The sequence below is a fragment of the Rhinopithecus roxellana genome, chromosome 16, assembly GCF_007565055.1.
Source record: "Rhinopithecus roxellana isolate Shanxi Qingling chromosome 16, ASM756505v1, whole genome shotgun sequence".
In the NCBI taxonomy this organism is placed as follows: Eukaryota; Metazoa; Chordata; class Mammalia; order Primates; family Cercopithecidae; genus Rhinopithecus; species Rhinopithecus roxellana.
Window position 1 is genome coordinate 58,094,217 of NC_044564.1, and position 16,430 is coordinate 58,110,646.

Here is a 16,430-nt window from a genome sequence, read left to right on the forward strand (position 1 = left end):
AAAATTAGCCAGGCCTGGTGGTTCATGCCTGTAGTCTCCGCTACTCGGGAGGCTGAGGCAGAAGAATCGCATGAACCCAGGAGGCGGAGGTTGCAGTGACCCAAGATTGCGCCTGCACCACTGCACTCCAGCCTGGGTGACAGAGTGAGACTCCATCTCAAAAAATAAATAAATAAATAAAAACTTTGGGTGATAATGGTGCATTAACACAGGTTCAATTGTAGCAAATGCTCTGGTAGGCAATGCTGATAATGGGAGACTCCACGCTTGTGTGGGGGCAGTGGGTTTAATGGGAAATCTTTGTACGTTCACTCAGTTTTGCTATGAACCTAAAACTGCTCTAAAAAATAAAGTTGGTCCGGCAAGGTGGCTCATGCCTACGATCCTAGTATTTTGGGAGGTAGAATTGGAAGCATTTCTTGAGCCTGGGAGTTTGAGACCAGCATGGGCAACACAGTAAGGCTGTCTCTAGAAAAAATACAAAAATTAGCTGGGCATGGTGGCATGCGCCTGTAGTCCCAGCTGCTTGGGAGGCTGAGGTGCGAGATCACTTGAACCCAGGAGGTTGAGGCTGCAGTGAGCTGTGATCGCACCACTGCACTCCAGCCTGGGCAACAGATGAGACACCGTCTCAAAAATAAAATTAAAAAACCCAAAATTGGCCAGGCACAGTGGCTCACGATTGTAATCCTAGCACTTTTAGGCTGAGGTGGGCAGATCACTTGAGATCAGGAGTTCAAGACCAGCCTGACCAACATGTTGAAACCCTGTCTCAACTAAAAATACAAAAATTAGTTGGGCATGGTGGTGGGTGCCTGTAATCCCAGTTACTCGGGAGGCTGAGGCAGGAGAATTACTTGAACCCAGGAGGCGGAAGTTGCATTGAGCCAAGATGGAGCCATTGCACTCAAACCTGGGGGATAAGAGCGAGACTTCTCTCAAACAAACAAACAAACAAACAAAAAAGATGCTTTATTACTTTATCAAGATTGAGAGTTTTTTAAATTTTGTTTTGTTTTTTATTTTTTAAGATGAAGTCTTATTCTGTCGCCCAGGCTGGAGTGCAAGGGCGCAATCATGGCTCACTGCAACCTTCTCTTCCTTGCAACCTCCACCTCCCAGGTTCAAGCAATTCTCCTGCCTCAGCCTCCTGAGCAGCTGGGACAACAGGCATGCACCACCACAGCCAGTTAATTTTTGTATTTTTAGTAGAGACAGGGTTTTGCCATGTTGTCCAGGCTGATGTTGAACTCCTGGCCTCAAGTGATCCACCCGCCTCAGCCTCCCAAAGTGCTAGGATTACAGGCATGAGCCACTACGCCCAGCCAAGACTGAGATTTCTAGTTTGGGATTCTAGTTTTAATAAGAAAGGAAAAACTGATCATAATTTATTTTAGGACTCAACACATTAAAAAATTTTTTTTTTTACTTTTTTTTTTTAAAGAGACAGGATGTGTTGCCCAGGCTGGTCTTGAACTACTCGGCTCAAGCAATGCATCCACCTTAGCCTCCCAAAGTGCTGAGATTACAGGTGTGAGCCACCACACCTAGCCTCATCACTTTTTTTTTTTTTTTTTTTTTTTTTGAGACGGAGTCTCGCTCTGTCGCCCAGGCTGGAGTGCAGTGGCCAGATCTCAGCTCACTGCAAGCTCCGCCTCCCGGGTTTACGCCATTCTCCTGCCTCAGCCTCCCGAGTAGTTGGGACTACAGGCGCCCGCCACCTCGCCCGGCTAGTTTTTTGTATTTTTTAGTAGAGACGGGGTTTCACCGTGTTAGCCAGGATGGTCTCGATCTCCTGACCTCGTGATCCGCCCGTCTCGGCCTCCCAAAGTGCTGGGATTACAGGCTTGAGCCACCGCGCCCGGCGCCTCATCACTTTTAAAACAAATATTTTCACCCCTCCACTTTTACCATGATATACTTCAACATTTATCTGAATATCCCCCAAATAATTGATAGCATAATTATTTAAGATTCCATCAAGGTGATCCTTCAACAATACTCAAGTGCTTGCCGAATTACGTCTTGCACAGTGCATTTTTCCACTTCCTTTTTCTCAGTGAAGGTACTGCCTTTCCTTGAGGTTTTTTTTTTTTTTTTTTTTTGAGACAAAGTTTATTATTGTTTTCTAAGTAAGTGGGTTAGTTGCCTGGACAGGTGTGGGTGAAAGTTCTATTTTTCGGCCGGGCGCGGTGGCTCAAGCCTGTAATCCCAGCACTTTGGGAGGCCGAGACGGGCGGATCACGAGGTCAGGAGATTGAGACCATCCTGGCTAACACGGTGAAACCCCGTCTCTACTAAAAATACAAAAACTAGCCGGGCGAGGTGGCGGGCGCCTGTAGTCCCAGCTACTCGGGAGGCTGAGGCAGGAGAATGGCGTAAACCCGGGAGGCGGAGCTTGCAGTGAGCTGAGATCTGGCCACTGCACTCCAGTCCGGGCGACAGAGCGAGACTCCGCCTCAAAAAAAAAAAAAAAAAAAAAAAAGAAAGTTCTATTTTTAAATATGGTCTGGTAATTGCCCATTTGTATATGTAGTCCCTCACAGCAGAATCTGTTTTGTCTCTGTCCTAACATAAACAATCTGTCTATGTAATCCCAGGTTGCCATCCCTCAAATAACCATGTGTCACCCAGGTTGGAGTACAATGGCGCGACTTAGCTCACTGCAACCTCCACCTCCCGGGTTCAAGCGATTTTTCTGCCTTGGCCTCAGCATTCCAAGAAGCTGGGATTACAGGCATGCACCACCACGCCCAGCTAATTTTTGTATTTTTCGTAATTTTTGTATTTTTAGTAGAGACAGGACTTCACCATGTTGATCAGGCTGATCTTGAACTCCTGACCTCAGGTGATCCACCCGCCTCACCCTCCCAAAGTGCTGGAATTACAGGTGTGAGCCACTGAGTCCAGCTTCATCTTTGCTTCTTTACATTGAGAAGATATATTCCAACTCCTAACTCTGTCTTTCCGTCCCATTTCACATCATTTCTGAACACTCATGACATTTTACCCACAGCTCTCATGGCACCTGGAACTTTTTAACTGTCTGACCTATTTATATTAAGAAGGTAAGATGTAAGCTCCTTGGAGATAGTGAGCTCCTATGTTTATTCAAATGTATATCCTCACTGGGCACGGTGGCTCATGCCTGTAATCCCAGCACTTTGGGAGGCCGAGGCAGGCAGGTCACGAAGTCAGGAGTTTTAGACCAGCCTGACCAACATAGTGAAACCCTGTCTCTACTAAAAATATGAAAATTAGCTGAGCATGGTGGTGTGCGCCTGCAGTCTCAGCTACTTGGGAGGCTGAGGCAGGAGAATCGCCTGAACCCAGGAGGCAGAGGTTGTGGTGAGCCAAGACTGTGCCACTGCACTCCAGACTGGGCAACAGAGCGAGACTCTGTCTCAAAAAAAAAAAAAATGTATATCCTCAGAGTGTCTTCCAATAATAATCGGTAAGCGTTTAACAATTTAGGCAACAGAGTGACTGTCCAAGGTTATCAGTCAAGTATCTGCCTATTGAAAATTAATGACAAAAATATAAGGGCAAAGCAGATTCTGCTGTGAGGGACTACATATACCAGACCATATTCAAAAATAGAACTTTCACCCACACCTGTCCAGGAAACTAACCCACTTACTTAGAATAAACAATCCAGGAAGCCAGCCTGCTACAAATTAGACTTGCAGAGAAAGCCAGATTGCTATCTCTAGTGACAATCCAGGAAACCAAACAATAACTTCCATAACAATTGGCCCCAAATGGCCAGAACTTGATTAATAACTGATAGCTTCCCTAATTTTTGTCCCACTTCCAACATAGGACCAATCAGGCGAAGCCAAATATGTACCCATACCCAATCATATCAGATGCCCGACTTCTAGTTAACCCTCAGACAGCTTCCCTTGTAAACAACCTCCAATCAGAACATACCTAAAGCCTTTCCTTTTTTCCACAATAAAGCTTTCCTCTCCTCTGTCAAAATGGAATTCTGACTCCCTTGCTACAGCAAGTTCATTATAGCCTTTGTTTCTCTCATTTAGCTAGTCTTTACTGCCACAGTCGTTTAATGGAAATTTATTGGAATCATCCTAAAGAAGAAATCATAATTCATGTAAGTTGGGAACTGATGAGCCAGGAATGCCCAAAGGAAAAAACCTTGTCACAGACTGCGGGGCCTGCAGGCAGGACCTGGCAATGGGCATCATCTGGCTAAAGACAAGTCGTGTCCTCAGACTGGGGAACAGCTGCCCCGGCCTAGTTGCCCCTGGGGTCAGCTCAGGAGAGTGCACAACCCAACGAGGGTGACAAAGCCAACACCTGCAGCTGCATTACACAATGTTCCCTCCCTCCGCTCACTGCCCTCCATTAACCATTTAGTAGAAATCACTCTGGAACATTCAGCTGGCACATGTCCACCATTCTGACAACTCATCTCCTCAGCTCTAGTTGAATAATGTGAACATTGGAGGGTTTAGTTTCTCCTCTCTCTTCCACAAGCAATGTGCAATTTTGTGTAAACTTTAATCCCTGCAGTTTATCTAAGATTAGTTCACTCTAGTTCAGTCTAGTTACCTTGAGATGAATTCACTGGAAAGACTACACAGCCAGGCATACCATAGCTAAAAGTAACTGGCTTTGGTCATAAAGTAATTTTTAACTTTGAATTAATTATAAAATGAATACCTACACTGCAGAAAATTCCAAAACTGCAAAGTAATTAAGGGAAAGCTAAAACCACTAATAAGGGCACCATTCAGAGAAACCAGTGTTCCCAATGACACATATCCTTCTAGTCTTTTGTTGTTGTTGAGTGCGTGTGGTTGGGGAATGGGGGATTCACTTGAACAGGATAGGATTTTGAACTGAATAGCTTTGCTTGTTTCTCTGAATAATGACTTACTTAGCAGCCAGTTCATGATCACAGTATTTTTTCAAGGCACTTCCTGAATTGTCCAAGAAGAGGGAGAGCATCCTTTATGACTGATGAACCACCCGTCCTTCCCTGGTTCTGTTCGGCCATTCTGTCCTATACATGTTAATCCCCCTACCTCCAGCAGCCTCCTCCAGATATATCTAGCAGAGCATCACTGCTCATTCTTCAGTATTGCACTTCCGTGACCCCTTCCCTCGCCCTGGCAGCAGGCTTTAGTGTTCCCACATCTGTGCTGCCAGGAAGCTGCTACAATTCTGCTGAGGCAGTTGGCATATGGCAGCGTGCTTCTAGTGCAACTGGGATTGTGCACATCTGTAAACTGGACATTCCAGGTGAGTCAGGACAGAAGTTTTCTACTTTGTACACCCACAACCTTACAAAGGACAAAATGAAGAGAGAGAGCAAAGTAGTGGATGGAGTGTGGACAGTGGAGCTGGGCTGCCTGGGTTTGAATTCTGCCTCCACCACTTACCAGTTATGACCTTGGGCAAGTCATGCATCATCTGAATATCATGGTTTCTTCATTTTTAAAACAGAAGTATTAATGGTATTTTCCTCATAGGATTGTAATATACATTAATACACAAGAGCATGTTAAAGAGTGTCCAGTACATGGTAAGCATTACGTAAATGTCTGAGATTACTGAGTTATGTGTAATAAGTAACCCAAGTATTTCCTAACTGATTACAACCCTCACAATCTTTACTCTGCAATGAGGACATTTAACACTCTTATAACTAGCTCTCACTACAGCTTTCTCTGTACATGGCAAACAAATATTTAATCCAGAATTCCTCTCTGACTACACTAGAACACAGGCATTCACATGAAACCAAGTTTGAGTAATGGTGCTCCACTATTAAATGGAAATGCTACTACCAGAACTTACATGCACCGATTTGCTCTCCCTACCTGGAGAATATTCATTCACTGTGACACGCTCACACCTCAGAGTCAAAATTCCTCCTTTGCAGATGCATTCTCCTCCACTCTCCCAACAACCCAGCTCACTATTCCAAGAAGCAAGCTTTGTTGGAGAACTGGTCCATTTCAGGGAATGGGGGGACTTCTGATTGTGCAATATTTTCTGCGTGAATCATCCCAAACTAGATGGAACAAGCCCAAAATGTCACAGAAGCTACTAGATTTAAAGTTTATATGGCATGGGCATGGTGGCTCACGCCTATAATCCCAGCACTTTGGGAGGCCAAGGCGGATGGATCACTTGAGGTCAGGAGTTCAAGACCAGCCTGGCCAATATGGAGAAATCCCATCTCTACTAAAAATACAAAAAATTAGCCAGGAGTGGTGGTGCACGTCTGTAATCCCAGCTACTCAGGAGGCTGAGGCAGGAGAATAGCTTGAACCAGGGAGGCAGAGGTTGTAGTGAGTTGAGATCGTGCCACTGCACTCCAGCCTGGGCAACAGAACAAGAATCCATTTCAAAAATAAAAAATAAAAAAATAAAGTTTATACTCAAGTTGCAAATTACTTTTCAGGAGCTGCTTCCACAGTGAAGAATCAGAATCCCTTGATGTTCAAATTATTCAGCTGGAACCAAGAACTAAACTAAAAAAGGATACACAACTTCTCCATGTTTCCCAGGCTCTAATGCTCTGAAAAGAACATTTTATTTTAGAGTATATATATTATAAAAATAGCTAACCTAAACGTTCCCTGACTTTAAAAATCTCAGGAAGGGATTCACTTGTTCAAATATTCACCTAAAATACCCTGCTTTAAAGATACACAATTTTTCACTCTTCACACATCAAATGAATTAGGATTCTGATTTTCTTTTCTTTTCTTTCTTTCTTTCTTTTTTTTTTTTTTTTTTTTTTTTTTTTTTTTTTTTTTGAGACAGGGTCTCACTCTGTTACTCAGGCTGAAGTGCAGTGAAGCCATCTTGGCTCACTACAATCTCTACTGCCCAGCTCAAGTGTTCCTCCCACATTAGCCTCCAGAGCAGCTGGGATTACAGGTGCACACCATCACGCCTGGCTAATTTTTGTATTTTTTATAGAGATGGGGTCTCCCCACGTTGCCCAGGCTGGTCTCAAACTGCTGGCCTCAAGCAATCCACCTGCCTAGACCTCCCAAAATGCTGAGATTATAGGCGTGAGCCACTGTGCCCAGCCAGGATTCTGATTTTCTAAAATGGAAATAGATAAGGCTTCCTTCCAGCTATCCCTACATCTCAATTAGTTCAATGCAACAAAACATGCAGCTTTTCTTCAATGACCATCAGATTGGAAACTAACAAAGGCAGCAGCCCTCAGCATAGCCTGAGCAGCCAACTTGAAGCAGATAGACTCCATACCTCAAATGTCCACCTTCACACAAAATAAAGCTTGCCATCTGCACGCTATATCCTTTCTATCATAGCAACAAAATAAAACAGCTGCTGTGTCTTCATTTTACTCTAGAAGAAAAAGAGATAAGTATCTCCGTGATTGAAAGTGAGATAACCAGATGAGTTTTTTTTTTAAGAGCTCTGCCTGTGCCCTTGACTTATGGATTGTCTCCCCACCCCATGCAAGTCAAATACCCACATAAAAATACCTGTGAAAAGCAATCTTGGACCATTAAAAATATTTTAAACCTAAAATAAAATTCTAAGAAACTCTATGACTAAACTGACCTTTCTTAACCCAATGTAAATCTTGCTTGTGTGTTTTTCTAGAAAAACCATTTGGGGTTGGGTGCAGTGACTCGCGCCTGTAATCCCAGCACTTTGGGTGGCCAAGGCGGATGGATTGCCTGAGGTCAGGAGTTCGAGACCAGCCTGGCCAACATGAAGAAACCCTGTCTCTACTAAAAATATAAAAATGAGCCTGGTGTGGTGGCGTGCCCCGGTAACCCCAGCTAGTCAAGAGGCTGAGGCAGGAGAATTGCTTGAACCGGGGAGGCAGAGGTTGTAGTGAGCCGAGATCAAGCCACAGCGCTCCAGCCTGGGCGACAGAGACTCTGTCTTAAAGAAAAAAAAAAGAGAGAGAGAAAAAGAAAAGAAAAGTAAAACCATTCGGACTCAGAAAGTAATGCTGCCTTTCAGTTGGGAAATAATAAAATGTGGACGTGAGATAAGAAAACAACTGGAAGCTACTGTGATCTAAAGAAGCGTGGGGGAGGGAGGCCAGATGTCTGGTCACTTCTCCAGTTGCACAACCTTAGGCAATTCCTAGATCCTTTAAGTCTATCCAGATCTGCGCAGGTGATGGCACCTCTCAACCCAAAGTATGAGAGCACCCTGGCCGGTGAGAGGGTGCCTGGGAAGTGGGGAATCTGCTACAAAACGCAGGGGAACCTCGCGGGGGCCCTAGGATAAAGACCAAGAACCGCACAACATCGACTCCGTCCTAATACAAAACTGTCTGCTCCAAGAATCAAATATTCCACCCTCTCATGGTTCCGGAGGTACCCGCCACTGTTTTATTTTAATCCATACATTCCCAGTCCTGAGCAATCCTAACCCCAGAGCTGGATCTTCAGGAAACTACAAAAGGCAAACAGGCCAGAATAAGCCGAATCCAAGGGAGCCCTCCCGGCCACTTACAAACAGGGTCTTCCATTTTCAAGGGTCTTTTCAAACGGATGTTGGCAGGAACCGTCTTCTCGATCAATTCATCAATGCTCTAAAATTAAAACGCAAGGCAGAGGAAAGTGCCTCTGAGTTAAAAGAGTCACCTCTGTGTTTTGCGACTACAAAGGCTTGTGGGAACCTCATTTAAATCGCCTAATTAGGGTTCTTTTTAAAGAGAAAAGGAAAATTTTGAGCAAGCCAGAATGACTTGGAGGAAAGAAAATCATGAAGCGGGGTGGAGATTCCGCCACTCGGGGTTGGATTTCAGTTGCAACCGGAGCTAACCGGTAAGCCCACTCTTAACCCGGGGGTCTTCCTCCTCTTGCAAAGTTAAGGTTCATCTACAGGGCTACATGGGCTGGGGGTGGTTTAAAAACGTACACTTTTGAGGCACGAAGACTGGGTGCAGGAGAAAGTAAGCAGTTAAGACGTGAGAAGGCACGAGGACCAAAGGCACGAATTCGCTTCCACGCCACGGCCCGGGACCCAGCGTGCGGGGACCACGCGGAGCGCAGCAGAGCTCAGGGCAGGAGCCGGGAGGCCGCGCAGGCAGAACCCGGGCAGGGTGGAGGGGAGGCCGCGGAGGGCCGGATGGAGGTCCTTACCGCCAGCCCCAAGGTCTGCAGCATCTCTCTCTGGTCTTTGTCCCCAGGGCCGATGTGTCTCCGAGCGAAGTCGTCGTGTCTGGGCAGAAGGCGCTCCAGCAGGCGCGAGGCCCCAGCCGCGGCACTGTCCCCGCCGCCACTGCTGCTGTCCCGGCCCCGCGGCGCCCAGCACGGCCCCGATCCCCCAGCCAGGAGGCGGCCGCCCCCGACCCCGCGGCCCAGGCGCAGCCCCCACACCCTAGCACAGGACTGCATGGCTGCGGCCACAGTCCCCTGCCCCGGCCCGCAAGGTTCAGCCGCGGTCTCGGCCCCTTTCCTGGCCTGGGTCCCCCGGTTGGCTGCTGCGTCCGGCCTGGAGCCCCTTTCGCTGGACCGCCGGCCGGACAGATGGATGGACGATCGCGGGCAATGAATGGGCGCTGCGCTCAACCAAGACACTCGCGCAAAGTTGTGGCTCCACCCAAGGCACCTGCTCCGCACGCTTTAAGCGGCGCCCTGGAGGCGGGAAGTGGGTTGGGGCCAGGAAGCCTTGGCCAATGAAAGCAGACAGAGGGGAGGGGCGGAACAGTTCCCGCCCCCGCCCCCTCTCCCGACCCTCTTCCCAGCCCTTCCGTAGAGTCCAGCTTTCCCTGGACCGGAGGCTGCCGTCTCCAGTCCTGCCCACTCCGACGCTGGCTGGTGCCTGGGGCCGGGACGCTCCGTACGCCCCCTGCCAGGGTGTGGAGCTGCATTGGTGCAGGATCAGGTGGGACAGCCCAAAGACTCCGGGCCAACTTCCTGGGGGACTCAGCGGAGATAGAATATAATTCTCGAAGCTCTCCATTTCCTTAATTTTGAGGTATCTTTCCCTGTCATATTTCATGTTAGGGAAATTAATATGGGCAGATGGCGGTTCTTTTATCTTTGCGGGAGCGTGATCAAGTTACTCAACCTCTCAGAGCTTCAGTTTTCTCATCTCAACGGAGCTGGATGGGATTTTAAAAAGAGATTATATGTACATGGAAAGCACTTGAAAGTAGATTTGAACACTCTCTCTATGTATGTTTTCTCTTCTCTTCTTCTCTCTCTGTCTCTCTTTCCCCGCCCCCCATATGTAACGCTATGGCTCACGCCTGTCATCGCGACAGTTTCGGAAACCCACGAGGTAGGATAGCTTGAGCCCAGGAGTTCGAGATCAGCTTGGGCAACATTGTGAAACCCTGTCTCTACAAAAAATACAAAAATTGGTCGGGGGTTGTTGCCTCCGCCTGAAGTCCCATCTACTCTGGAGGCTGAGGTGGGAGGATTGCTTGAGTCCGGGAGTTTCAGGCTGCAGTGAGATCTGATCGCACCACTGCACTCCAGCCTGGGCCACAGAACGAGACTCAGGAAAAAAAAAAAAAAGAAGTGTGTGTGTGTGTGTGTGTGTGTGTGTGTGTATACTGTATATACATATATGTATGTGTGTAAAAGTACAAAGGATATTTTGTTGTTGTTGTTTTTGAGACGGAATCTCGCTCTGTCGCCCAGGCTGGAGTGCAGTGGCGTGATCTTGGCTCACTGCAGCCTCCACCTCCCAGGTTCAAGCAATCCTCTTGCCTCAGGCTCCTGAGTAGCTGGGACTCCAGGCACGTGCCACCATGCCCAGCCAATTTTTTTTTTTTTTTTTTTTTTTTTGTATTTTTAGTAGAGACGGGACTTCACCGTGTTAGGCAGGGTGGTCTCCATTTCCTGACTTCGTGATCTATCATTACAGGGGTGAGCCACTGTGCCCGGCAAGAGTACAAAGGATATTAAGATATACATTTTTACTGTCATCTTACTTTGAAAGTTAGTCATCTAGAACTGGATATTTTGTAAATGTACCATCTCCAGCTGTCTCATGACAGTTTTAGCAAAAGAATGAACTTTTTTTTTTTTTTTGGAGACGGAGTCTCGCTCTGTCACCCAGGCTGGAGTGCTGTGGCCGGATCTCAGCTCACTGCAAGCTCCGCCTCCCGGGTTCACGCCATTCTCCTGCCTCAGCCGCCCGGGTAGCTGGGACTACAGGCGCCCGCCACCTCGCCCGGCTAGTTTTTTGTAGTTTTTAGTAGAGACGGGGTTTCACCGTGTTAGCCAGGATGCTTTCGATCTCCTGACCTCGTGATCCGCCCGTCTCGGCCTCCCAAAGTGCTGGGATTACAGGCTTGAGCCACCGCGCACGGCGAGAATGAACTTTTAACATTCCAGTTGTTCTAATATGGGGAAGAGAGGACAGAGAAATCAGAACATACTTGTACTTAGACTAGGGGAAAATAGAACTTGTTCTCGTTCTTGCTTATCTGCTAAGTTTCCTCCTCCAATCACCCTTAATAGATTCTGGGCTCTGTACCCAGGAGGCACAGACTATCCAGAGAGGCAGGAAAGTAGAGATGGAAAAGAGGGCAGGAAAATACACCACAAAGAACAGTAGGTAAAATGTCTGTGTGGCAGGTGGAGGCGAGTGGTGAGCTAGGAGGGCTGGGCTGAGTGTCTCTGAAAAGATTTTCAGTCATTTGGAATTGAAATTACAGCCTTCATAAAAGTTGGGAGATCTCCTCAGTGCCAGATGGTGGGGGTTGTGGGGAAGGATTGGAGGGAGGGGGTAATCTGCATTTATTCTTATTCCTGTCTGTGTTCTTTCTATGTATCAGAGGGACTGGAAGCCAGGGAACAATAATTTCCAGATCCCTTTGGCTCCACGGTGATGGATGTTATTTGCTTTCTGCCAAAAAATATATGTGTGTGTGTGTGTATGTATATATATATATAAGAATGAGAATTGGGGCTGGGTGCGGTGGCTCACTCCTGTAATCCCAGCACTTTGGGAGGCTGAGGCGGGCGGGTCACTTGAGGACAGGAGTTCAAGACCAGCTTGGCCAAGATGGTGAAACCCCATCTCTACTACAAATACAAAAAAATGTACCCAGGTTTGGTGGCTGTGCTTGTAGTCTTAGCTACTCAGGAGGCTAAGGTACGATAATCACTTGAACCTGGGAGGCAGAGGTTTCAGTGAGCCGAGAGCGCACCACTGCACTCCAGCCTGGGTGATAGAGCAAGACTCTGCCTCAAAAGAAAAAAAAAGAGAGAGAGAGAGAGAGAACTGGGAAATGGAACAAAAGTAAAAACTGTTTTCTTATTTTCTGACTGCAGCAGACAGATGCATAGACCGCTGCAGACATGATGTGCTTCCTTACCAGCACCCCACCTTGACGTAGCTGGGAAGCTGTGTCCACCAATGGGAATGTCCTACAGTTCCCCAGCAGGAATTTCTGTGTACTAGACTAGAGCTTCAGTGATTGACTTGAAGATAGTGTTGGTATTCCCTGGTTTTTGCTCTTCCAGTTTTTCGAGTGGTTTTGTATGCACCTATTCCTGACATTTAATTCTCCTCTGCTTGAAATGCATTGAGAGTTTTTTGTTTATTTGTGTGTGTGATGTTGTGAAATACATATCTGGTATTCATCCCATTTCCTGGCCTACAATTCCTAAAGTCCTGGGAATCTCCAGACTCCTGCCTTTTTGTATGCTAATGTGACGGATGGCTCCTAACTAAGCCTCTATAAAAACCAAAGGCTGGCTCACGCTTGTAATCCCAGCACTTTGGGAGGCCAAGGCGGGCAGATCACTTGATGTCGGGAGTTTGAAACCAGCCTGGCCAACATGGTGAAATCCTGTCTCTACTAAAAATACAAAAATTAGCTAGGCGTGGTGACGGGCGCCTGTAGTCCCAGCTACTCAAGAGGCTGTCAGGACAATCACTTGAACCCAGGAGGTAGAGGTTGCAATGAGCCAAGATCGTGCCACTGCATTCCAGCCTATACGACAGAGCGAGACTGTCTCAAAAAAACAAAAACAACACACACACAAAAACCCAAGAGGACAGGTTTCAGAGAGCTTCTGGATAGCTGAATATATACAGAGTGGCACATGCGGAGAGGCCATGGAAGGTCCTCGCCCCTTCTCCCATACCTACCTCACCCTGCTTATGTCTTCATCTGTGTTATTTGTAATATCTTTTATAAAAAAATCAGTAGACATAAGTGTTTCCCTGAGTTCTGTGAGCTGTTCGATCAAATTAATCAAACCCAAAGAAGACATCATGGAAACCCCAGCTTGAAGCTGATCTGTTAGAAGTTCTGGAGGTCTAGAATTGCAACTGGTGTCTTGGGGACTGAGACCTCCACCCTTGGGATCTGACGCCATCTCTAGATAGAGTGTCAGAATTGAAGCGGAGGGCACCCAGCTGCTGTCTGCCTCAGAACCAACTGCTTGCTTGTTCCTGGGGAGAAATCCCCATATATTTTGGGATCACAGAAGTCATCATCTTCTTTTTTTATTCCACCGAGACAGTCTTGGTCTATTGCCCAGGCTAGAGTGCAGTGGTGTGATCTCGGCTCACTGTGACCTCCCCCTCACAGTTTCAAGTGACTCTCCTGCTTCAGCCTCCGGAGTAGCAGGGACTATAGGCACATACCACCATGCGCAACTAATTTTTGCATTTTTTTTTAGTACAGACGGGGTTTCCCCATGTTGGCCAGGCTGGTCTCAAACTCCTGACCTCAAGTGATCCACCTGCTTTGGCCTCCAAAAGCGTTGGGATTACAGGCATGAGCCACCACGCCCAGCCTGATCATGGAAGTCTTCCGTGTTGATTGTTGTAGTGTGGTGTGAGACCAGAGGAAGCACAGTTATGGTGCTTTTTCAAAACAATTCGTTTTCCGAATAAACCCAAAGCTATAATGGAAGCCAAAAGCAGATTCAGGAGGGCCTAATGTTTGGGTGAAAAAGGCAAGAGATTCCTGAGAGACACATTCACTCCCTGCCATTGTGTGAGCTTTCAGGGAGTTTTTTCCTTTGCCTCCTTTTTTTTTTTTTTTTTTTTGAGTTTTGCTCTTGTTGCCCAGGCTGGAGTGCAATGGCCTGATCTCAGCTGACTGCAACCTCCGCCTCCCAGGTTCAAGCGATTCTCCTGCCTCAGCCTCCCGAGTAGCTGGGATCACAGGCATGCGCCACCACGCCCGGCTAATTTTTTTGTATTTTTAGTAGAGACGGGGTTTCTCCATGTTGGTCAGGCTGGTCTCAAACTCCCAACTTCAGGTGATCCACCGCCTCAGCCTCCCAAAGTGCTGGGATTAAAGGCGTGAACTACTGCACCTGGCCTGCCTACACTTTTGTTCCTCTCCTGCCTGTTCTGCTCTAGTACAAATATTTTGTCCTGAGCCAGCTTCCACCTCTTATTCAGAAGTCTTATCAGAATACTAATTTTTTTTTTTTTTTGAGACAGAGTCTTGCTCTGTTGCCCAGGCTGGAGTGCAATGGCGTGGTCTCAGTTCACTGCAACCTCCGCCTCCCAGGTTCAAACAATTCTCTTGCCTCAGCCTCCCAAGTAGCTGGGATTACAGGCGCCCACCACCATACCCAGCTACTGTTTGTATTTTTAGTAGAGATGGGGTTTCACCATGTTGGCCAGGCTGGTCTCGAACTCCTAACCTCGTGATCCACCGGCCGCGGCCTCCCAAAGTGCTGGGATACAGGCATGAGCCACCATAACCAGCATTCATCAGAATATTCTTATGTGAAGTCTAAAAGAATGAAGACTTAAAAGTAAGAAGAAAAAAAGCAAAGAGAAGAAAAGAAAAAGAGCAGAGGATGAAGAAACCCAGTTTGAGGTTGTTAGAATCTGGTGGACAATAACATAACAAACTTGGTGATATTTCGGGAACCACGGCCCTTGAAATGAATAAACGGGCCAGGCGCGGAGGCTCACCCCTGTAATCCTAGCACTTTGGGAGGCCAAGGTGGGTGGATCACCTGAGGTCAAGAGTTTGAGACCAGCCTGGCCATGTGGTGAAACCCCATCTTTACAAAAAAATACACAAATTATCCAGGCGTGGTGGCACACATCTGTAGTTCCAGCTACTTGGGAGGCTGAGGCAGAGAATCACTTAAACCTGGGAGGTGGAGGTTGCAGTGAGCCGAGATCACCACTGCACTCCAGCCTGGGAGACAGAGTGAGACTCTGTCTCAAATTAAAAAAAAAAAAAAAAAAAAAGGCCGGGCGCGGTGGCTCAAGCCTGTAATCCCAGCACTTTGGGAGGCCGAGACGGGCGGATCACGAGGTCAGGAGATCCAGACCATCCTGGCTAACACGGTGAAACCCCGTCTCTACTAAAAATACAAAAACTAGCCGGGCGAGGTGGCGGGCGCCTGTAGTCCCAACTACTCGGGAGGCTGAGGCAGGAGAATGGCGTAAACCCGGGAGGCGGAGCTTGCAGTGAGCTGAGATCCGGCCACTGCACTCCAGTCCGGGCGACAGAGCGAGACTCCGCCTCAAAAAAAAAAAAAAAAAAAAAAAAGAGATGAATAAATGAACTTATATATGTGCAGTTGACAATGGTCTTTTTACACAGAGCTATACATATACAAGTTGTCTATGGGGCTGAGTGTGATGGCACATGCCCGTAGTCCTAGCCACTCGGGAGGCTGAGGTGGGAGGATTGCTTGAACCCAGGAGTTCTCTAGACCAGCCTGGGGAGCTCAGCAAAACCCCATGTCAAAAAAGTTGGGGAGAGTTGATGCAGACCCTAGACTTGAACAGTTTACAGGTGTCAAATTGCCTGATTCCAGAATTGCTCTGAATTCTGGCTATGGGTAACATGACATAAATTCAGATGAACTTCTTGGGCACTGTGATGAAATTGGACCATATGTGAAATTTTGGAATTAATTGGAAACCCTCGGTATCCATGAGGTCTTGGGAGTACTGCTCCAGGAGTCCCAGCTCTTTAAAAATTAAAAAAAAAAAAAAAAAAAAAAAAAAAAAAAGGCTTGGGCAACAGAGTGAGACTCTGTCTCGAATAAAAAAAAATGAAATGAATAAATGAACTTATATATGTGCAGTTGACGGTCGCCTTTTTACACACAGCTATACATACAGAAGTTGTTTATGGGGCTGAGCATGATGGCACATGCCTGTAGTCCTATAATCTCGGCACTTCAGGAGGCTGAGGAAGAAGCATTGCTTGAGACCAGGAGTTTGAGACCAGCCTGGGCAGCATAGCCTGGCTGTCTCTACAAAAAATTTAAAAATTAGCCAGGACTGGGCATGGTGGCTCATGCCTGTAATCCCAGCACTTTGGGAGGCCAAGGTAGGTGGATCACCTGAGGTCAGGAGTTTGAGACCAGCCTGGCCAACATGATGAAACCTCATCTCTACTAAAAATACAAAAATTAGCCAGGCGTGCTGGCAGGTGCCTGTAATCCCAGCTACTCAGGAGGCTGAGGCAGGAGAATCACTTGAACCTGGGA

General features: G+C 47.1%; 1 protein-coding gene across 1 annotated transcript in view; it reads right to left on the reverse strand.

The window, feature by feature from the left end:
• The window catches only part of LOC104657668 (glycine dehydrogenase (decarboxylating), mitochondrial), a 71,426-nt gene extending 61,772 nt beyond the window's left edge, over positions 1–9,654 (reverse strand). Inside the window, exons 1-2 of the mRNA XM_030919180.1 lie at positions 9,123–9,654; positions 8,491–8,569 (exon numbers count right to left, since the gene is read on the reverse strand). Of these exons, the coding sequence (XP_030775040.1) occupies positions 8,491–8,569; positions 9,123–9,377 (334 nt within the window). The 5' untranslated portion in view covers positions 9,378–9,654. The remainder of the gene's footprint in view (positions 1–8,490; positions 8,570–9,122) is intronic.
• Between the last annotated feature and the right edge of the window lie 6,776 nt (positions 9,655–16,430).